Source organism: Sander lucioperca, chromosome 18, assembly GCF_008315115.2.
Source record: "Sander lucioperca isolate FBNREF2018 chromosome 18, SLUC_FBN_1.2, whole genome shotgun sequence".
Classification (NCBI taxonomy): Eukaryota; Metazoa; Chordata; class Actinopteri; order Perciformes; family Percidae; genus Sander; species Sander lucioperca.
Genome location: NC_050190.1, coordinates 12,562,201 through 12,585,129, shown reverse-complemented (window position 1 = coordinate 12,585,129; position 22,929 = coordinate 12,562,201). Strand labels below are relative to the sequence as shown.

The 22,929-nt window shown below is 40.1% G+C and overlaps 3 protein-coding genes across 4 annotated transcripts; 1 reads left to right on the top strand and 2 right to left on the bottom strand.

The window, feature by feature from the left end:
* plk4 (polo-like kinase 4 (Drosophila)) lies at positions 1–6,484 on the bottom strand. 2 transcript variants are annotated; one of them, XM_031278571.2, is made up of 15 exons: positions 6,247–6,484; positions 5,283–5,378; positions 4,863–4,958; positions 4,167–4,281; positions 3,063–4,044; positions 2,892–2,983; positions 2,212–2,552; positions 1,998–2,102; positions 1,755–1,857; positions 1,518–1,667; positions 1,174–1,402; positions 980–1,082; positions 763–885; positions 572–678; positions 1–450 (listed from the first exon to the last, which is right to left on the bottom strand). In XM_031278571.2, the coding sequence occupies exons 1-15, from the start codon at positions 6,274–6,276 to the stop codon at positions 339–341; spliced, it is 2,784 nt and encodes a 927-aa protein (XP_031134431.1). In that variant the 5' UTR covers positions 6,277–6,484; the 3' UTR covers positions 1–338. The 2 variants fall into 2 exon arrangements, with proteins under 2 accessions (XP_031134431.1, XP_031134430.1); XM_031278570.2 differs by lacking the exon at positions 6,247–6,484 and adding an exon at positions 5,516–5,826.
* A 1,080-nt stretch (positions 6,485–7,564) lies between these two features.
* On the bottom strand, positions 7,565–15,004 carry hspa4l (heat shock protein 4 like). Its single transcript, XM_031279108.2, has 19 exons — positions 14,599–15,004; positions 13,647–13,704; positions 13,344–13,484; positions 12,953–13,075; positions 12,738–12,837; positions 12,433–12,566; positions 12,103–12,347; positions 11,934–12,010; positions 11,685–11,836; positions 11,445–11,551; positions 11,111–11,244; positions 10,778–10,974; positions 10,493–10,567; positions 9,955–10,098; positions 9,502–9,627; positions 9,298–9,405; positions 9,019–9,138; positions 8,559–8,720; positions 7,565–8,469 (listed from the first exon to the last, which is right to left on the bottom strand). Exons 1-19 carry the CDS (start codon positions 14,703–14,705, stop codon positions 8,281–8,283), a joined length of 2,499 nt encoding a protein of 832 aa, XP_031134968.1. The 5' UTR covers positions 14,706–15,004; the 3' UTR covers positions 7,565–8,280.
* A 4,538-nt stretch (positions 15,005–19,542) lies between these two features.
* On the top strand, positions 19,543–22,650 carry chmp3 (charged multivesicular body protein 3). The gene is made up of 6 exons (XM_031278833.2): positions 19,543–19,769; positions 20,298–20,358; positions 20,733–20,912; positions 21,067–21,188; positions 21,355–21,469; positions 21,628–22,650. Exons 1-6 carry the CDS (start codon positions 19,725–19,727, stop codon positions 21,765–21,767), a joined length of 663 nt encoding a protein of 220 aa, XP_031134693.1. The 5' UTR covers positions 19,543–19,724; the 3' UTR covers positions 21,768–22,650.
* The last annotated feature ends 279 nt before the right edge of the window (positions 22,651–22,929 follow it).

Sequence of the window (22,929 nt, the reverse complement as noted above, 5' to 3'; positions counted from 1 at the left end):
CAGCATTTCTCCACCCAGCCTCCAGATGTTTATTGACTCAGCATTTATGAATCACACATTTCATAGAGTAAACCAGTACACAGTGTTTAAAAAAAAAAAAAAAAAAAACAGTTCATGACAAACTTTTTACAACAAGACCGATTGGGACAAAATGGTTGCTTATTAAAATAAAAAATATATCTTTTCATAATCTTAGTCTTCTGTACATGTAAAGAACAAACAAACACAAAGATATATTTACAAGAACACCAGACATAAAAAGGTTTCTAATGCTACTTTCTGTTCCCTGCCAGGCCTCTGTGCTACTGGGATGTTTTTTTTTTTTAAACCACAGAGTGTTAATGAGGTTTCAAGTGATGTGCTGTGGGGTTGGCCAGCAGTCCCAGGATGGTGGAGAGACAGTGCAGCTTCTCCTTGACGTGCTCTGGCAACTTCTCGTTCTCCTTATACCTGTGGAGAAGGGAAAAGGTTGAGTTGTGAGCTGTCCCCCAGCTGCCGCTGTCTTAACAACAAAGCTGATAAACACACAAGCCCATAAAGTGACAGAACACATTTCAGACGTGTTTTGCACCTTGTGATCCTCCCCTCTGGAGACGTGTAGGTGATGCAGGAAACTCCTGCCTGAACCACCAGCTGAGACCCGTCGTTGAACTGCACCCACACCTCTCCACTTGTCAGCTGCAGATACAAAATCAGAGATTCAATCACAAAGACAATTCTTTGCTGACAATGGAATATTGGCTTAATTGATTAATTAATTACCTGGGATGCCCATCCAACATTGGGCACAAATATCGACTTAACTACTTTTCCTGTGTTTTGCACCGGGGAGCTTTTCTTACTCAGGCTGGCTGTGGTGAAATCAGAACCATCGTAGGAGATCATCTGAAAATGAGACAAATCTTGTTATAGTCTAGCTCTTGAAGCCTCTTAACCATCTGTTGGTATATCCTGAAGTGTAGGGCTGCGAGACACTCACTGAAGGAGTGATTTGCGGAGGTTGAGGTGGTGAAGCTGCATCAGGAGGCACCGGGTGGGAGGGCAAGGACGATGAGCATGGGGAGTCTGGGTTGGCAGGTCTCCTAGGAGGGGTGACGTACACAAGACTAACATTAGCCACATGGGGCAACATTCAAAACCAAGAATAAACAAATAACAGCACGGTCCTCTTACCTGCCAATAGTTATGGGGAAGAAAGGGACTTTCTTGGTGCTGCGCTGCTCCTCTGCTGTGATGGCGGCCTCCAGGGACAAACACATGCTGTGGCCCTCATCAGACAGCTCCACGTACAGCCTGCTCTCTGGGCTCAGGCCGCTCAGCCCCACCTCGCCCTTCACCGTGTACGACTTCCCGCTCTTCTCCACCACTCGCACCAGCTCCGACGTCTTGTGGGTCTTTGCTCCTACACAACACAAGTGTTGATGAAGCATATTACATATATTAACTCAGAAACAAAAAGGTCAGTGCAGCTTCTCCCTCGGCTGGATCACATGTTTCAATAAATATATTTGACTCACCGTCGTAAAAGCAAGCTTCCAGGTCTGCATTGGGAGAGTTCTCCATCAGCATGACCTTTGCATACTTGGTGTAAAGGGTCACTTTTGGAGTCTTGGATTTCACCAGCTGCACAAACTTGGAGGCGTATTGGTACTTCTTCCAGTATTTTTCTGTGTCAAAAAAATAAATCAATGAACATACAATTTCTAATCTTTTACAAGCTGATGTTACTGGATGTGATGCATCCCTTTAAATACCTGGAAGGTCATCGTAGCTACAAATCAGAATATCTTCTGGAGGAGCAGGAGGACAGTCCAGGACAGGAAAACCCTTTCCACCATTAGGCTGGTATATTGTCACCTATAGGAGATGACAATAATACGTTTTATATTCTATTATGCCACCAGCCTTGTGTTATATCGAGGTGTTATACTACCCCCTACCAGTCACATATGGAACATTTCAGAGAGATACTTTGGAGTGCAATTCAGTGAGCTCACCATCGAACCGTCACAGGAAATCCGAAGGACTTCTTTGACCCTCTCTTGACCACTTTGGCATTTTAACAACTCCATACAGACTTCACCTGTGTCCAGGACGCTCACCTGTAGGAAATACACGAAAAACAAATAAGACAATTATCTCAACTGCTCACACAGTGAACATTAACAGAGTATGAAAAAAAATAAAAATAAGTCATATGCAATATCTTACAACAGCATTTTTGGTCTTCTGTCTGATGGGCTTCAGTCTGGACGCGCACAGGGGCGGGACTATGTCTCTCAGTGTTTTCTTCTCTTTATCCACACTGGGTTTGGCTGGAGGGAGCTTTAATTCTCTGCCGTGAGGAGGTTGGAACTCTGCCCCAGGTATATTTTCCCTGTACGAGTTCGAGTTGGAGTGAAGGTTGTGGTGCTGGTTGTGGTGCTGAGGGTTCACACCTCGGCCCATGGGCTTGTCTGTCCAGGAATTGTGAACCCCCAAAGGTCCTCTGCTGCTATTGAAGCTGCCGCTGCTGCTGTGAGTGCTGCCGTCTGTGGGCCTCTGCCCAGAAGCTGAGAAAGAAATGGAATATAATTGTAAAGACCGTGTTAAACAGGATGGTTTTAATTGTGTTTAGAGAGTTTTATACCACCATCATTCATATTCACTTTTTACAAGGGTGGCTGGAGCCTATGCTCACCTCTATAGCTAAGGGTAAATCTGCTACTAACAATGGATCATTTTATTCACAGGCATTTGTCAGTTGAGTGTCCCCAACCAAGCCACTGACTGAACTACCTAAAAGTTGCCCTGAATGAGAACATTAACTGAGTGATAAAACCAACTAAATTAACAATGCTGAAAGGTGTCTCATACACACAGGTAATCAAAAACACACACATCAATTTTACCCTCATTATTGAGCCAATTAGTAACTCCCTCCAGGTCTTGAAATTGCAAGTTTGGTGGAAGTGCAGTCTGTGTCGATAACAAATACCCAGAACTGAAACAGAAAGTGCAATCTGTTAGTCTCATTACATTTGTAAATAAGAATAGAAGATCATATAAGACAGACTTCTTACTGTGGTGACTGTTTGACGGGGGGAGAGGGGAGCCTTCCGTGCTCTGAAAATGGGTGCTGAGTGGAGGACATGGGGAAGACTGGTCTTCCTAAACCAGTCAGAGTCTCCTCTGAGTGGCATCTCCCCAGCTCAGGGTGACTCGCCCCCTGGCCTGATGCAGAAGAGCCCGAGCGATCTGAAGAGTGAGCCCTCCTCAGGAAGCGAGAAAGAGGCTGCCCACTGTCTCCACCATGAACCCCCCTGCTCCTGCCCTCTCTGGGAAATCTGTCCACCGGGTGCTGCTGTTGCCACTGGTCTCCGTCCTCAAAACAGGCGCTGCTGGGTTGGCGTGGAAGACTTGGAATAGGCGCCATTCGGTTCGGCAGGGCAGAGCCAAGCATGTGCCTGGTTCTCCTCTGGAGGCGGCTGCCGCTGCTGGCTGAGGTAGAGGAGGTGCAGGCTGTGGAGATGGTGGCAATGCCGCTGTCCATGGATCCTTCATCCCCCAACCCCAGCTCCTTGGTCCTGGCCAGCAGGCTCTGGGTCATAAACGGGTGGTCTAGCACTGCAGAGAGGCTGGGCCGCTGGGCGGGGTCCCTCCGCAGCAGCTGATGGATCAGGTCCTGGGCCTCTAGAGAAACATGGCTAGGCATTTCATACTCCCCAAGAACCACTTTAGACAGAGTGTGTTTGACTGTGTCCGTGTCAAACGGAGGGCGACCCATCAGGAATGCGTAGAACATGCACCCCAGGGACCAGACATCTGATTCAAGACCATGAGCACTGCGAGTGGCCACCTCCGGGGAGATGTAGTTGGGTGTCCCGCACATGGTGAAGTGCTTTTCATTTGGGAGTTTGAGCTGAGTGGCCAGGCCAAAGTCTGCTATCTTAATGTTCATGTTGCTAGTCAGCAAAAGGTTTGACAAGGTCAGATCCCGATGCAGGATGCCGTGGGCATGTAAATACAGCATTCCTTTCACTATTTGATGCATCAAATGTCTTGCTGCGAAACAAAAACAACATTTGTTTTAAAGGGCAGGCAGCTTGCAAAACTGAACATCAGTTAACCTATAACTGCAACATAATTCAAAATTGTATTTTCAAAGTAAAATAGTTCTTCCTGACCTTCATCCTCACAGAAAGCTATCTCCTTCTCTTTAAGGTACCGACTCATCTCTCCATTGTGGCACATCTCCAACACCAAGTACACATAGTTGCTGTCCTCAAAGTAGTTGTAGAGCTTAAATAAAGACATGACATATAATACAGTATTTATTATCATGTCAAAGTGAGAAGACACAAAAAAAACAACAAAGTGCAACAAAATCTAGAACACATTTGATCTTACGGGTGAAACTAACTAATTCTTGTCTGAAACTTATTGTATTGCTGTGGTCAAGAAAAGTTATGATGTATCAAATTCCCACCAGTATCTAAGACAAAGCAAAAGAGCCTGCTCTCCTCGTTAATCTTAAAAGATATACTGAAGAGCGACAATAACACTGAACAAAGTAATTACAGAAGGTTGTCCACATTACGTAACCATGACAACGATAGCACAGAGCTCATATACACATACTCTCATACACAGATGTTTGGGAGCAACTGTAAATGTAGTTTTTTTCCCCCCATGTCCCAAAAAACAATTGAGTTCCTGCAATTAGTGCCGTTTGTCTGTAACCATAAACCTGGCACATCGTGAAGTTACTTAACGAAAATGAGAGCTACAGCAGACTTTATGTAGTTTAATAATAAGCAACAGTAGTACATTATATTATGGCATATTACATTATAAAAATAGTTGTGTCCAGCCAACGTTACCTCAAGTACAGCAGGATGTTTTAATCGGCAATGAATCTCCACCTCGTTTGTCACACGCTGGACCATACCAGCTTTGTGCATTGCTTTTTTGTCAATCTGCAGATGGGAACAACAGAGATAATTATACATCTGCCACTCATAGGATCAACGTGCCATGTGTTACAGGTGGTTTGGTCTGGTGGCTAATAGTCAATCTGTCGCCCACAAAGACTGTGATCTATTCAGACTTCATTTGTGGGGAGTCGAGGGACCACAAGAAACCCTTGGGAGACAACTAAGGTCTAACAATCCAAACAGTTTACACTTCAACTGTCAGTCGCTGGAAACAGCTTGGGTGTTGGTTTAGAGTCTACATTACTGGTAAAGCATGCTATAATAACTTAATACCACTGACTACAAGATAAATGGTGGGATTCTTACCGTTTTGATAGCCACCTCCAGACCAGTCTTTACTGATTTTGCCCGATAAACACATGCAAAGGAGCCTTTGCCAAGGAGGGTGAGGACCTTAAAATCCTACACCAGAAGACAAAAAGAAAAAAAACATTAAGTTTGACAAACAATACATTGTATTTGCAGATAAATCTAACTATTATTTAAAATGAATTTCATTTTGATTACGTCACAGACAGGATCTTTAAAAAGCATGATACCTCGATCCTATGCTCCTGAGCATAAGATAAACATTTCTCCTCATCTCTGCTGGCTTGGGTGTCAGCAGAAAGGTTTTGGCAGGAATAGTAAATATCTTGATCAAACATCGTCCCTCTAGACTGCGACATGATGGATGTACAGCAAAACAGAGAATCCCACGTCTACTTCCCATAGCGTAGCTAAATCCTCCCACAACAAACGTTAACTGTCAAACAAGCCAACACCTGACGCTGTCATATGGCCAACCAAAACCTTTAATTATCCCGGCTCTCTTCCCGCTAATGAGGACCACCTGGGACCGTTTCCAAGCAGCATGTTGAATTACCAAACGGATGCACTCACTGAGGAGAAACAACACTGATTGCCCCGGGAGATACAGGGTAAGGTTACACACTCAGGTACCGAGCGGCAACATAACGCTGATAGCACCGACAACACTGACATTAATAATAACAATAATCATAGCAAGTTAAAGTAAAACAAAAAAACTAACGTAGCACCATATTAACGTTAGCGAAAAGTTAGTGATACATTCCAGTTAAACATATCAAACTGAACGCTTTCTTGACACCTTAGACGTTATTATGTAGCTAGTGACACACGTCTACACACGGCAAACCATCTATTTAACAGCTTAACCCAAACTTCAATTTAGCTAACGTTATCAAACAGAGTTAACGTTAGTTTGGAGTTGTTAGCTTGTGGGCGTTAGCCCAACAAAAGAACTCACCTCAATTTTATCGCCGATCGAAACACTCATCGTGCCTGGTTATCGCCTTGCAGATGCATGCAAGTTTGTAATAATATTCCTTGATCGATTGAGTGCATCGATAGTCGGCACATGAGTCTTCAGAGGGCAAATAAACCTTGTTCTTGTGTTCCCCTCCAAAACTTTGCCATTTCTTCCATTTTGAAAATATCCGCCCGTTACTCTCGTGGCTACGTCACATGCTACGTCACATGACAACAATCAGGATTTGCCACGCCTCCCATACAGAGTAGATGCTAGACCTCGTTGTACTCCTAAACTATATTAAATTACTCATTAAAGTGTGCTTAAAGGTAGAGTTTTATACTGCTATCTTAGTTTGAAGCTTGTACAATTAATTTTGTATCAGTAAAGCGCATGTATATATGTGTTCAGGTCTGTGAAGACTTTTTGACGTCTTAACAATAGGTTGTGTTCAAAATTAAATAAGTAAATCATATATTGTGAAATAAGCAATAAAATGAGTGCATATAGACAACATATTTAATATAACCATGACATGGTGAAATCATTTTAATATTTTTTTTTAAACTCAGCCAATTCTAATGAAATGTTATTTAATCTAGGGCAGCAACTAATTATTATTCTCATAGTTGGTTAATCTGATGAGTATTTTGTTGACTAATTATTTGTTTTATTTGTTCTATTCAATTAGTTTGTTCTATTAAATATACAAAAATAAAACATTCATCACAATTTCCCAGAGTTTTGTCCAAAACCTAAAGATATTCAGTCTATAATGATGGTAAAAAAAAAAAACTAGTCAATTAATCGACTAGAATTTCTGCTCTAGTTTCCTAAATTACAATTACAAAACTGCATGCAGGATGAAAAATGTATTGGATTTATTTCATAATTTCCTGATTGCGTTAAAAATTTCATCTGTGATCACATGATAAGTATTTCTTTGTCTTTTTTATTCATTTATTTTGAACACTTCGGGGCTCCATAAACAGTATCCCTTGAAGCTTTATTTTACCTGAGGCAAGTCAACAAATTGCCCGGCAGGTGTGTGTCTATAATCACAGGCCTTCAGTTCATCTCTGCATGTGTAATTATAGATCCACAATAATTGTATAGTTTTGTCAGCAACCGGGGTTGCTCTCATTTTGTATTTTTTGCAGATCAATATCAGTCGTAGTAACAGTTTGTAACCTCCACTTTCTACATTTTTGAGCTGTGCTGATCTCATCTCAGGACTTCACTCAGACTAAGTGCAGTATCAATTTGGCCATATTATTTAATATTCTGATGCAGAAAATCAAATTTCAGACTAAAGCAATTTTGTCTTTCAGACAACCGCATTTATTTTTTCCATCTTGAAATCCCATAACTTAAGTGTGAAAAAATGCAAGAAAACAAAAAAGGAATATAGGCAACCAATCACTTCCTAAAGAGAGTTGATGTATCAAGCATTGCCATTGTACTAGGAATATGTTATTTATGTACATATATTATTATATGCTGACCGCTTTTATTTACTAAAATAGTATTTACAGTTTCTAGACATGGACATCATTTTAAACTCGTTAAATACAAATATATAATTTGTATTACTGCATACAAATTAATAGTTCTGCAATAGCAATTGTTTGGACAGCACTAGTACTTCTATGAGTGGTAGGATTTACTGCTAATACTGGATGCTTATGAGACACATGGAATGCAAACACAAAGGGCACCTTCCTGTGTAGTACAGAGGAAACAGTTTTACATCAGAATCAGGGTGTAATCTATTGCATTATTCTTTCATTTATTAAGTACGTCAAATCTTTGAGAGAGTAAAGCACACCATTGTCACACATAAGGATGAAAACAAAACTCTCAAAAGGTAATGTCCAATGGGGGCGGGGGGGTGGATACAAAAAAACAAATCCACAAAAGTGGCTGGTAACGATTGAGAAACGGTCCCAGGTACTGATGTTTCTACTGTCTAAATGGTTGGTTGTAGTAAACGCGATGATGGTTGCAGAGTTTTCTTCTCCAATACTGATCTCAGTCCACCTCCATCTCTTTCGTGCCAGGCTTTGTCTGCTGGCTTCCCTTTGCGTCTCCCTTCCCTTCTGCTCCTTGCTTGGCTGTCGGGCCATTATGAGCTCCACTGTTTGGGTCATTCACTTCAGGGGCCTCCTCCACTGTGGGTTTTGGCTTGTTGATCACTGGATAACATACATCTTCTAGTTCCTGGTGAGTACGAGACACAGAATGTTTTGGCAAAAGAAACTCATTGCTAATTAAAATAAGAATTAAATCTGAATTAGTCATTCACATACCTGTATTTTGGCAATGATTTCTGCTACTTTAACAACGGGATCTTGAGTAATACAGAGTTTGCTCTGTGCGTTCATCATGCTGTTCATCCATCCCATGCTTTCATTCACACACTTCTCCACAGTGCTCATTTCCTCTGCACTCAAATGCAGGTATCGCTCATCCTAGGGAAGAATTTGGGACAAGAAAATTACTAAAATTACACCTTAAAATCCAAAAGACTTTAAGTGGGTGTAACTGAAACTGACCTAAAAAAAAAAAGCATGTGCAAGTCAGAAAGACAGCTAAGCAACAAAACAGACCAGTGTGTTAAATATCCCACAGGTAAAACACATTGCAATTGTCAATTTCTCAGATCTGGATGACTAAGAATGTTCATAGACATACTTGTGAAGAACTGTACAAAATCCTATTATTAAAGAAGATGTAAATGCATTGCATCCCTAGAGCAAAAGGATTTACCTTCTGTTTATAGAAATCCACCAACTTCATGTAGAGTTGCAGTTTCTTTCCAAGCTCTTCAAAAGCCCTCGGCCTGTCCTCGTGCTCTCTGTGCCGATCCTGAATGGGTTGACCCAACCTCTGGAAAATAACAGAATTAATGTTAATGTTGACAGTTATTCTTACTTTAAAATGTTAAAAACCTTTTTAAAGAGCTCAGTAGGTTGATAGAGCTTTTTCTAGTATCATAAAATCCCATCTGAGATTGAAAATAGAAATGTCCTTGGATTAACAACAAACCTTGAGTGCACCCAGCTTCTCCTCATAAACTTGTTTGGGTTGGTCCTCTCCATCCTCATACAGCCAGTTCTCTGTGTCCTCCAGCATCAGTGTCAGTCGGTTGCTGTCCTGTTATTAATGGCAAAACATAAAACAGATATTAAGTAATACAGTCGTACATAAGTTGCTTGGCACATCAACAGTATGTAAGAACGCTGCACTCACCTCCTCAGTGATATACTTTTCATAGATCCCACAAAGTTTGTCCCGCAGATCGTACACATACTCCTCAACAGCATTTTTAGCATCATTCAGCTCTTTAACCAGTTTGTCCTGGACAATCATCTGATGCTGTGTGGAAAAACCAAACATGTCACAGGGGAGCAAAGCAATACATTTCAGATATAATGTTATCTAAATAACAACATCACAAACTATAGTGTCAAAGTTGAGTTGAATGAACACCTCTGACACAGTCAAGGAAAAATTAACACTGATTGATACAGAGCAGCTTGAATTGCAGTCATGTCGTTTCTGTCTAGAAAATTGTTAGCTGCTAGATTTTTTTAGAATGGCTGGACATTTTAACATCTGCAAAAACAACTAATTCCCCTAAAATAGTGCTGGGAGATGCAAGATCATGACTCGGCTTTTCCAAAGGCCAGCAGAAGCACTCACCTCGTACTCCACAAAGTCGTTAAGGACATCACAGTCAAGCTGTCGAATGTTGTTGGCCACGATGGGCAGATCAATACTCTTCACCTTGACTTTGGGCTTGCTTCCCCCCGCTGCTGGGTCCTGCTTTTCCCCAGAAGTCCCCTCCTGGATTTGGAAACCAGAAAACACAATTCATTATTTCAGCTGTAGTCCTTACATAACTTCTTTTGGAATTCTACAGTTTTTTATAGTTCGGCACTTCACCAAACTAATACTATATAATTAATTAATAAATAAATAAATATATATAAAAAATATTATTTTATATATATATATATAAAAAAATATTTTTTATATTTATTTTTATAAAAAAACGAGCACCTTGTTCAATTGTATTTGTCTGTTCTGTATGTTCAAAAATATAAAACAATAAAAAGTTGATCTAAAAAAAATAAAGGAGCACAAAACGGTGAATGCACCACGAGGCTGGCGAGGCTGAGTCTGTGTTTTTCAGACAACGGCACATCTCTTCACATCTCTAAATTCAAGTCCAGCTGACCTTACTGCTGGAACTGTTGTCCTCGTTCTGCTGGTCCCACTGGCTTTGGCCTTCCTGGTCCACCTGCATTTTGGTCTGAGACACAACACTCATTCAGTTATTTTATCCTAGTCAGATTAGATATAAATAACAAAATATTTCATACTTGAGTTATAATTTAAAAAGCAATATAAACTGTTAATGTACATTATACCAATGTAAAAGAATTATCTTCAAAGCCATATTTGATTAACACACAGGCCTTCCTTGCATTGCACAAAAGAAACTGTGGCAAAATCATTTTACCTGGTCCTCTGCCTTTCCTTCATTCTGCACCATTGGCTCCGAGTCAATTTGCATGTCCTCTCCCTCTCCTTTCTGCTTCTCAATCAGAGAGGCGCTGGACACACTGAAGATGCCATGGACGTTAACACGCACTTTGACCTTCACTTTAGAGCTGTCTCCGTCTGGCTGGGGAGCCACATTCTGTACAGAAAAACATCCTGGTGGCAGATGGAAACAAAATCAGCTGTTTGTTTAAGAGCATAGATTATGAGACAGGTGGAAGTTACAAACTGATATACCACCTAAGAGTGCCCCAGGCATGTCTAACTTTGATAGGGCAGAATGAGCAGTTACCTATCCTGTGGTCAGGGTAGGGGAGCTCTTGAGGGCTGCTGTAAAAAGCTTCAAGGGAAAAGGGTTCCTTCTTGTGAAAGGTGATCACTTTGGAAAACGGAGCAGCGTGATTCTTACTGAACACCTCACACTCTCTGTGACAAATAAAATGCAGTAAGAGGAAAAAAAGCTAGGTCAGGATGTTGATACAGTCAGCAAATACTGTTTTTTCAAACTCGCTGGGCTAGCTTATTTACCCCATAGAGAAATGACTATAGAGAAATATAATGGCTTGTTCTATGTATACTGTTTTTGCCATATATGGCTAATTAAGGTAAGGTAAAAATGTCCTTACCCCAATCCATCCTCTGTTGGGGATTTCCAGCGAAGAGTAATAGGAAAGGGAACCACGTCGGTAATGGAGAATTCGCGCACCTTAAATGCTGGAGATAGAATTGCACACTACACCCAAACAAACAGCACACACACCACAGAAATAAACGCATTTACTGGATTATATTTTACGAGCTACAGAATATTTACGCAGTGCATTGAAACAAGAAAACATATGTTGGGGTCAAGAGAAGAGTCACACCTGAAGTGCACAGCCTCTAGCGACCGCTTCATCTGCATTAAGCGTGGTGCTGATGTCTTTGCCGAAAAACTTGGCGATTCTCTCTTTAACAGCTGGGATTCTCGTTGCTCCTCCAACAATCTCCACTGCATAGATATCATCCCGGCTCAGCTCTGTCAATAAAACACACACGGGACTAAGTGGATTCTTACTATATACAGTACTCAAGTAAAATACCTTGATAAATTCAACCAAATGTGAGGCACATACTTGATTGTTCAAGAACTGCTTTCAGTGGCATATCTACTCTCATCAGATATTGAGCACACATGTCTTCAAACTGGCCCCTATGGGTTACAAATGAAGAAGAAATAAACATTTATAATGCTAGATTTTCCACCATAGAGATGCATGATGGAGGAAAACTTTAAATGTATACCTGTTCATCCTGCCAGAAACATCAATGTCATTCATGAAGCACTCTATGTTCAGAGGCAGATCGGAGGAGTTGGCACTCATTAGCTTCTTCAGTTTCTCGCACTCCTGGTGCAGCCGCAGCAGAGCCCTTGGGTTCTCCCTCACATTAAGCTTGTACTTGCTCTTAAACTCCTCGCAGAAGTAATCTACCAACGCCTCATCAAAATTACGTCCACCAAGGTATAGGTCAAATGCAGTGGCGAGGACCTGACAGAGCAAAATTGACGTTGAGTTGGGATTAAAAGCTGCAGGTGTAGGTGTGGATCGAGGTGGGAAAAGGTGAAAGGCTAACCTTGAGTTTGCCTTTGTTGAAGGCAGTGATGGAGACCTGGAATGATGAATGTCCCATGTCAACAAATATCACATTTCTTGGCCTCTCTTCTGGAGTAGGAAGGTCTTGTTTGTAGATCCCATAGGCCAAAGCCACTGTGAATCGAAATCCAAATATATTAATCCCAAAATATTCTACTCTACTAATGCCTTGCAAGAGTTCAGTGTGCACCTCCATATAAGGTTAGTGTAATTCACAAAGCTGAATGCACAAAACTAAATGTCCTTCCACCTTTCAGTGTTATCAATTTCGCCAAGAACACTGACCTGCAGTGGTGTCATTAATTAGCCGTAAACAGTTCAGCCCTGCGATTTGAGTAGCATCAAACACCGATCGCCTTTCAGCATCTGTGAAGAAACTTGGAACCTATAAAACAAAGCACCAATCAATATGTATCATTGAACCACTTTGTGAATTATGTTTTATTATTTATTTATTATTTCTGTCTTATGTGGTCTTCTGTAATGTTTTCATCACTCACAGAGACGACACAGTCCACCACCGGCTTCTTCAGAGCGCTCTCTGACGTCTCCTTCAGCTTGGTGAGCAGCATCCCTGTGATCTGCTCGAAAGTGAACACTTTGTCTTCATCCAAATAACGCACCTGTAAACATGATACAATTAAGACCTCCAAGGCTAATTAAAAGCTGGAGTGTAAGGCATATTAAGCATAAAGCCAATACGTTGTTTGGAGGTGGATTACAGAGAAAAACATCTGTGCATCCCACTTACTTATCACGATCAGCATCATGGTTGAATTTAAAGAACAAAGGTGTGCAATGACAGCAGAAAATGGTCATGGTCAGAGAAAAAAGGGGGAAAACAGAAAGCAGTGGGGAAAAAAACATGCTGGTTTTTGTACATTGCTTCACCTTAATTCCAGCGTTTCCATTGGCCAGTTTGTGTAAGCTGTATGGCAGTTTGGGTTTTTCCGATTGGACAAATGGGTCATCAAATGCTCTGCCGTGGAACTTTTTGAAGCCATGGACTGTATTTTTGAAGTTTGTTGTGATCTAAAAGAATAAGATACTCAGTAAATATAGTGGTTATTTTGTAAATGTGAATTGTAAAGATTATAAACTCATCAAAAAGACAACAGTTACAGTTAATGTCATTTCAGTGTGTAATGTTGCTTTTATTACAGAAATTAGACAAACTGCCATGGATGATCTTACTTGACTTTTGGCTGCATTTCCAATCATGCGGTTTTTGGAGGTCAAAGATACACAAGCCCTTGATGGAAGATAAATACATCACTAAATTAGGTAGGTTACAACAGAAATAATCCTGTGAATAGATGTGGCAGACGAGGCAGAACTGTAATTGACTGACTGTTGCGGACCGAATCAAATTTTGAGTGCTGAGAGGCAAATTTCAATTAATGAAATTTCACAAGGGAGTCTGAGGAAGAACCACAAACTAGGGCAGTGAGACAGAACTGTTTCCTTCAAAAGTAAGCTCATCCTGTCCTAAAAAAACATCACTTCTGAAACTTATGTAACTCTTATTTAACAGACAAACTGCAAATCATGTGTTGTCATGTGTTTATATGAATGATTCTAGTCATACAAGGTTTAGGGATCCATTTCACACTGGCTAGCAGTGAAAAGTCACTGCCTAGTTTCACCTTGCCACAAAAATATCCCCATTCACTTAAAGGTGCAATGCTCCCTCTCCTTCCCAGCTGCACATCCCTGTTTGCAGGATGCTGCAGCGAATTCCAGTTAGCCTGCTATGTGTCCCTCCGGAGTCACAAACCCACATGGAAATTTCTTAACATTGAACATTTAGTCAATTCATTATCCTCTATAAATAAAACAGTATGACTATTGTAATACACCCTTAGATCCCTTATCACTGTCATTTCTGGGCTGGTCATTGTATGTCCATGTCAACTGTCTGTCTGTAAGAAGAAAAGGTAATTTCAAAAAGCGACCTACACACGCGACATTTTGACCTACGTTAACCTGCTGTGACGGTGAATAAACCAAAAACTCGAGGCCTCATCACAGCCACCACCCCTGCTGCCTGTACACCATCACCGCTCAGCCAGTGCGCCTCCAGTCGCAAACATCTCACAACTCATAGCCAGTCAGCCCTATAATAAGCCTAAATATTTATACTTACGGTGTGCATCTGTCACTGTATTCATTGGCAATGGTTTCAATGCCGCCGCTCCTGGCCACAGCAATGTAACAATTTTGGTAACCCACATCAATCCCTACGACTGACATAATGAACACAATAAAATTCACCTCTTGTAAATTATCCTCCGCAACGACCGCACTTGACAGCTATGAGGAAAAGGTATAGACATACAACGGCGGTCTATTCCAAAATGAAATGTAACTAAGCGTGTCCTCTGCTATGAAAAAAAGCACGGGAAAGCTAGCTGAGGGAGTACTAACAGAATTACTAGCTGTTATGTAAGTCGAGCTGTTTATAGCAAACTCATTCAGAGTAATCCCAGAGAGCAATGATGTCCAGACCGGATTCTCCCACTTCTAGGCGGCCCTCACTTCACCCAGAGGCTCTGACAGACGGATTCTCTTAAGCCCGCCCCATTCGTCTGTGATTGGCTGGGTCACACCCATTGCTCGTACGTCATTGGTGCAAAAACCGATCGATATCAGAAAAATCTAGAATGGGGACCGTGGAATACGTCACAAGCCGTAGGGACAGCAGTGTGACATGTTTGCCCTAAATTTAAGCTGTCAGGTAGAGTTTCTCCATCCTAATCTCACATGCTTCAGGATTGATGCGTGCACATTAGTTATATCTATGAAATTAGCATTACAGATATCTAATTAATATCTGGAGCTTAGCAAACAGTTTTAAAGGGGTGATAGAATGATTATATAGGGTATTTCACACTGTTGTAACATTGGTGGGACTGAAAATGGCCCGAGTGCTATTCTGTGGGCCCTTAACTACCCTGTGAATATGGCCCTATTTAGAACAAGAGCTTTTCTTCCAAGTATGGTATGCTCATGAATATTTAGATAAGCTGCACGCTGATTGGTTGAGCGAACCACATACACATACATTGGAGACGAGACAGCAGGTCTCATATTTCAGACACTGCAATGTTATACATTGTTTGTCTGCTATTTTGTTACTAAATTCACTTCTGAGACTTTTTTATGCGAGAAATCAACTATATAAAGCTCAAATATGGGCCGTTTTCCGAAAATTGATGGCTAATTGCAAATTTGGTAAGACGTGTCGGACTTCAGGAGCTCCACACAGTCTGACGGAAAGCGGCAGCCCACTGCGCTCCATACCCAGGGCAAAGTCACCGTTTCTGGGTTACTGGACTACCAGGGCTCAGGTGCCAGATGCCGGCATAACTATAATATATTTACAGTTTGAATTTCATCACGACATGTATATCACAGCACCCTAAGGTCTTACAAAGCTAGGCTAACACTTTTGTCCGATTTCAATTTAATGCATTTTTGTGAATTTCAGAGGTCTCATTAGGAGGAGGCAAGCTAGTTCTCATTGATAGAGCGCCATCCAGCTCACTCGCGGACAAGAGGCATTTATTTCCCAGATCGTTTGTTTAAATAACTCAACACACATATCGACTATAAGATTAACTGGAACCTGTGGTAAGAGATTGCGGGCATAACAAGCTCGCTGACTGCGCTCTCACTCACACACTCCGGCCATTTAGCAGGAAGAGGGGAGGGAGAGCAGCGAGCTGCAGGCCCTGGAGCTCTGTCAGGGCAGCGGCGTTTGATAGTCCAGTAACCCAGAAACGGTGACTTTGCGTGGGTATGGAGCGCCGCAGGCTGCCGGCCGTGACTGAGCTCCATCTAGCTCACAGCGGGCCGGGGTTTGTGAAGGAGGACAGGCCGGGATGCAAGGCAGCAACCCAGGCAGCACCGGCCGCTGAACTCCGACACACAGTCAGACAAAATTTGCAATTAGCCATCAATTTTCGTAAAACAGCCCATATTTGACCTCTACATAGTTGATTTTTCGCATAAAAAAGTCTCAGAAATGACGACTAATGTATACAATTTCTGAGATCTGCGCGACCTATTCAGAAGACTACCTGATCTCAGATCAGTGGTGTAGGCTATGTAAATGTTGGGGCGTGACAAAGGTAGAGACTAGAACCAAATAAGGAGGAGCCACTGAGTTGACGTCAACTCGGTGGTTCATTGAGATTTGCCCGTTTTCAGAGGCAGTTTCAAATTGTGAGATTTGCAGAGGAAAGAGGTGTCAATTGAATTTTGAGGTTCTATGTATGTCCTAGTTACCCACCAAACTCGTTATTCATGACAAGGTAAAATACGTTTTGCATTCTATCACCCCTTTGAAGCAAGAGCTATCTAAAGGGTTCGAATAAGGAAATAAACTGTGACGCAGGTGTGGCCTGGCCATATGATGAAGTGTACATGTAACCTATATATTAATATGTACTAACAAATATGTAAATAGGAAAAATTAGCCAAATTAACCATCCTGACCTGACCCATGCCCAGATACCCAAATTAACAAATGTACCGTTAGCAGTGGTGTAAGAAAAAGATAAATTCCTAAATAAAAATAGTAATACCCCTGTGTAAAAAGCAAGCCAAAGTCCTGCATTGAAAACTTTACTTCAATTAAAGCACAGAAGTATAAATAGCAAAATATACTTAAAGTATGAAAAGTAAATAGGCTAGTTGCCTCTTTGGAATATTGTATTACTATGTTATGTTATTAAATTATTATTACTGAAACATTAATGTGTAACCAGCATTTTAAATGAGGTTAAGGTGGAGCTTATAATTACTACTCTATACTGTTGGATAGTTTTACCTATAACAACTTCTTATGTTCAGAAATATTTATCAGAGGTTTTGAATGACAAATCATAGACTGCAAACTAGTAACAATAACTGTCAGATAAATGTAGTGGAGTAAAAATTACTATATTTTCCTCTGAAATGTAGTGATGTAGAAGCAGAATGCAGCATCAATTGACAGAAAGTACAGGAATTGACTTTTGTGTCCGCATTAAGAAGATGTGTCAGAAAACAACTAACTAATCTAGGCCTTTTTTTAGTGAAGACATTTTACATATCACAGTATAGGGAAAGATGTCAATAATACAATAAATGATGGTTGGAATTCCATTTGGCTGCTTCATTTTCATGGTCCTTGTGCATGCGGCTCAGTGTAACACTGTCATGACTTACTGGGACACTTGAGAGCCATCACTAATGTCACTAGTAACACGTGTGCTTTTCCTGCTATGACAAGTCAAAATGTCTGCTTTGAAAAAGATTGTTTTAACTGGTACATGGAGTTTGGTTACCTCATATAATTCCCAGTATAGCTCCACCCAACATCCACCTAAGCAGAGATCTAATCAGACAGACTATGTGAAAACACCTGTGTGAGTGTACAGGGTCTAAGTAAAAATAGCAATATCACACTGTACTCATTCACCCCAAAAATGATCAAATCCATGTAGTGGTGTCAATTGCAGTGAAGAAAAAAAAGAAAGTAGCAGAAAATGGAAAGTAGGCTACAAGAACCTCAACAACGCACTCCTTCAGTACACCCACACAGGTGATTTCACTTTTGGCTGATTGCAGTGGGCATGAGTACATACAGACTGTTGATTAACACCTCGTAGCACTTGTTAGGGTGGGACAACTTACAAATTTATCATTTATATTAGTTTAAAGAATTTGGTTACCTCACATACAGTATGTCCTTGAGCAGCAGTCTAATCAGCTAAAATAACTGAAAACATCTGTGGGGTTGTGTCAATGCACTTTGTTGTACTTAACACTGGGTTGGAGTGAAAAGAAAGAAAAGCCTAAAGCATTTTATTATTTTAATGAAAAAACATCAATCTTATTAATGTTTTCGTGATGAAAAGGAGCATTGGGTAAAGCACAAATGATGGTTGGGCACAATTCTATTTAAAAAAAAATGTATGTTTTACTGACAAATCTGACTCCACACTGTCAGTTCAAGCACTTTATTTGCACTTTCTCAGGAGTATGCTTTTATCCACTCACACTGAGGAAAGTTTGTTCTGGCAATACATAAACCTATGGCAAGTATTTTTTACATATAAGTTTCACTTGACAATACCGGATTACCTTTAAGATGCCTACAAAAGCAGTTTGACTGTTCATTACAATGTGACCAGTCAGAATTATAATTCAAGATTTTTGCAGTTCAATATAATACAGTAAGAACAATAATTCAAGAAATCTGCAAACATATAGTTTTCTGACTTGTCAGAAATCTGTCTGTAAATACTCTATTGTAGAAGCTATTATTTGTTTGTTGTTGTGTGTGTTATTTGTTTTGAGTATTTGATTACTCTACATATTTTCTTTATGTAGTCTGGATTTATTTCTATTTTTTTTTAAATAGTTTTTATTGTAGAAAATTAGGCAGCATTAGGCACCTCAGGTTATAAAGGTTTCAGACAAGTAAGCATGGATGTTTTTTTTTAAGAGCAAGAAGAAAAAGGGGCCATGATTAATGTGTTATATTGCTTGCCAAGGATAAAAAAAAAACACAAGAAAAACAAAGACTTTGTATGGACAATGGATTTATTTTGCCTGCATAAAATACATCCTTCTACTGCATCAGTGGCCTTTTGTTTTCAAGTTTGATTTTGATTATGGACAAATATAGCCATACAATAGATCTCTTAAAAGGAACTTCAACGTGTACACTTCAGTTTAAGATATATTAACTTTAGTTTCAACAAGTAATAACTTAAGTTTCAGATATCTTCAAATGAATTTGACAAGTAATAATTAAGATGTATGATTTCTTTAAATGTGTTAAATCAAAGGTATCTTGGGAAGATAGTGACCACTTTGTGCAAGCAAATGAGAAAGAATTTAAATATTGATTAGTTATAATTTAAATGGAGATATCTGGAATTCACATTTCTGAGTCAGAATGTAATTACAGATATTTTACATTTTAATTTAGTTTAGTCAAAAAAAATATTAAATTTTTGACTGGTCATAAATGCATAGTGAATATATTTTATGTTAACCCTTTTGTTAATGTTAATAAATGGCTTACCAGAAAACACATTTTATTGGCTGTGTGTGTGGTTCGATTTTTTTCTTCCCTTGAGCACTTGATGAGGACCAGATGGACTGAATGCTCCATGTTCGTACTGAGCGAAAACAGGAAGTGCTGGTTCGACAAGCTGAGCTAGCCAGCTAGTTTTAGTGAGGTGGGTTAGCTTGGTATTTAACTCGGTAGTCACAATGGGGCTGTTCGGCAGAACAACAGAAAGACCACCAAAAGAGATGGTGAGTACTGACTGCTGAAGATCAGGACTGTCTTTGAGAGTTTTGCCCGTAGTAAGAAAACAACGACAGCGCCTTTTGCTAACGTTAGCTGTCAGTTTAAGTCCGCCTAGTTCCTCCAATTTGTTGCTAACGTTACTTCTTGCTAACTGAACAGTTAGCTAACAGTCCCTGTAATAGTATCCGGCGTTAACCCGTATTATTTGTACCGTATTTAACGTTAAACGTTTGTTTATATGCCCCATTAACCGATCAACCAATCTTATTTTGGGTACTGTGCTGAGAGCTATCTAGTTAGCATACAAGCTAACTCTGCTGTCAGTCGCTTCAATGTAAACAAATCCTTATTGTGTTCGGCTTAGCGTAGCTGTCATCGTGATCTGTAACGTTAACAGTTTAGCTAGCTGTTAAAAGTTGTACATTGCTTTAGTCTAATATTACACGTAACGCTATGTTGCAGTGGGTATTGCAAACTTACTGTCACTGTTAAGGCAATATCAATGCTGTTTTTAATGAGATGTATAATTGCAGGTCAATGAGTGGTCTCAAAAAATCAGGAAGGAAATGAGAGTGATTGACAGACAAATTCGAGGTAAGATACAGTCAGCAGTTGACACTGTACAACTAACATTTTAAAAAAAAATTGTTTTTTTTAATTGTAAAATGTCTGTCCAATCCATACATTTAAAATGTAGTCATTCATTCATTATGTCTAAATATCTGAAAAACAAATGGAAGAGATAATCTCATTAATTTCATTTGGAATACTTCAAAGCAAAATTGGGACACTTTGCTTGATTTGAACTGACAACTACTAAATTATGTAATTGGTTTCTTTGCCTGAAAAATGTCAAATAACATAATTCTAGTATAAAAGTATAAATATCTTTACACTAGAGGCAGCGACCTGATTATATAAGTTATTTTAGTTTTTGTTGTATGTAATGACATGCCCTTTTGTTTCAGATATCCAAAGGGAAGAAGAAAAAGTTAAAAGATCCATTAAAGATGCTGCCAAAAGGGGCCAGAAGGATGTGTGTGTGGTTCTCGCAAAGGAGATGATTCAGTCAAAACGAGCTGTCACAAAACTCTACGCTTCCAAAGCCCACATGAACTCTGTGCAACTCAGCATGAAGAATCAGCTTTGTGAGTTTGGTAGTACAGCATCTGGGTTGTTAGACAGGGGAAAAATGTATGCCATTTTATCTATAAAAAAAAATCTTTATGTCATCAGTTTGCTCTTTTATAATGGATTTTAATGTTCTGCTCAGTGAAGGGAATGTATTTTGTGTGTTTCTAGCTGTACTGCGTGTAGCCGGAGCCATGCAGAAGAGCACAGAAGTGATGAAAGCGATGCAGAACCTTGTCAAAATCCCAGAGATCCAGGCCACCATGAGGGAACTATCAAAGGAGATGATGAAGGTCAGCAGCAGTGTCCAACATAAATAGATACAATTTACTTACAATCAAGTTACTACAAGAAATGGAACAATGCGGCTAACTCCAATCATCACCATCTACACTTAACTTCCTCATAAGAAAAAAAGTTACTAAACCATGGCATCATGTACACATATTCATCTTTCAGGCTGGCATCATTGAGGAAATGCTGGAAGACACATTTGAGAGCATGGAAGATGGAGAGGAGATGGAGGAAGCAGCAGAGGAGGAAGTTGACAAGATCCTCTTTGAGATCACAGCAGGTGAGGAGATTTGTTCGACTAAATCATCACAATACATTGTTACATTCCGGTATTGGTGTCTAGATTTTCGAGGAATTTAACTCTGAACCACAGATTGAATTACAGCACAAATTAATAACACTGATTGCTCTATTTCATGGTTCTATTTGCTTTGTTAGGTGCCCTTGGCAAAGCGCCGAGCAAAGTCACAGACGCCTTGCCTGAAATAAAGCCTGCTGCAGCTGCTGCAGCTTCAGATGATGAGTCAGAGGAGGACATTGAAGCGATGCAGTCAAGATTGGCAGCTCTGAGGAGCTAAGGTGAACCGCCATTGTTCTGTCAAAGTCAGTCTGCTCACTCCAATAAGAACAGAGACAATTCTGGGGCTGGCTTTACCGTGCTGAGCATTCTCTCCGCTTCATATTATAATTATTGTTTCACATAATCATTTGGGGTTAATTTTGTGCTACGACAGTTAATGTCTTTAAAAAGTTTTTTCATAGAACGTTTGGTCTACTCAGACAAAAATGTGTTTTTGCTTTTTGTCTTTTATTATCGGGGGTAACCCTTGGTAAGTCTTTATTATCCAAAGTCAAACAGAAGGTAATGGAAAGTGTACATATTGTAAGTACGAAAAGCCTGCTGTGCCTACAGTGCTTCATCATATTCTTGTGTCCTAAGTTATGGACCACTGGTGGAGGTACTCGGCTATTTATAATCCAAACAAGCGATTAAATAACCACCCTGCACTTAAATCACACCCGAGATCACTATTCAGAAGTTGTTCCAATCTGTTAGGATATGGTTTGTAAGCAACAGCTGTTCTGTTTACTGGTAACTAGCCTACATTATCTGAAACACTAGAGTGGTGGTGAGAGAGGTGGGTGGCTTTCTCCTTTTGATAGTTCATTTTCTGTACAGTTAAAATGTATCTATTCTATATGAGATCATACATGTTAAGTGCACTCATCAGAAAAATGCATGCATACTACACTAACCATTTTTTTTGCGTTAACATTCAGCTTGTTAAATGTTTGACTTTGTATCACGATTGACTTCCTTCTCAGCAGGAAGATGCAGAGGAAATGGAAAGGTTGGTTAGTGCAGGACCTATGTATTGTGAAAGTATTGTGTGTATATTTTTTCTATGTGAATGGGGGGAAATAAGGAAATAAACTTTTAAGAACAAAGGTTGCCAATAAGCAGACTGTATTACACCTGTTTCTGCTTTGAGCAATAACTATACATACCTATACATTTAGCCCTTCAACGTCACAATAAACACTAAATGCTCTGATCACAAATAAGCTTTTGGGAAATCTGAACCTGCTAGCTTGCAACAGCCCACTCAACAGGTCAGGAACTGTACTGCACGGAAAATCGAATTGTGTTCACACCAATACCTGTCGGGCAAATAAAACGGCTTGCTCAGCAGTTCTGAAAACAAACTGAACAGTAAAGAATTAAATGACTCAGTGCTG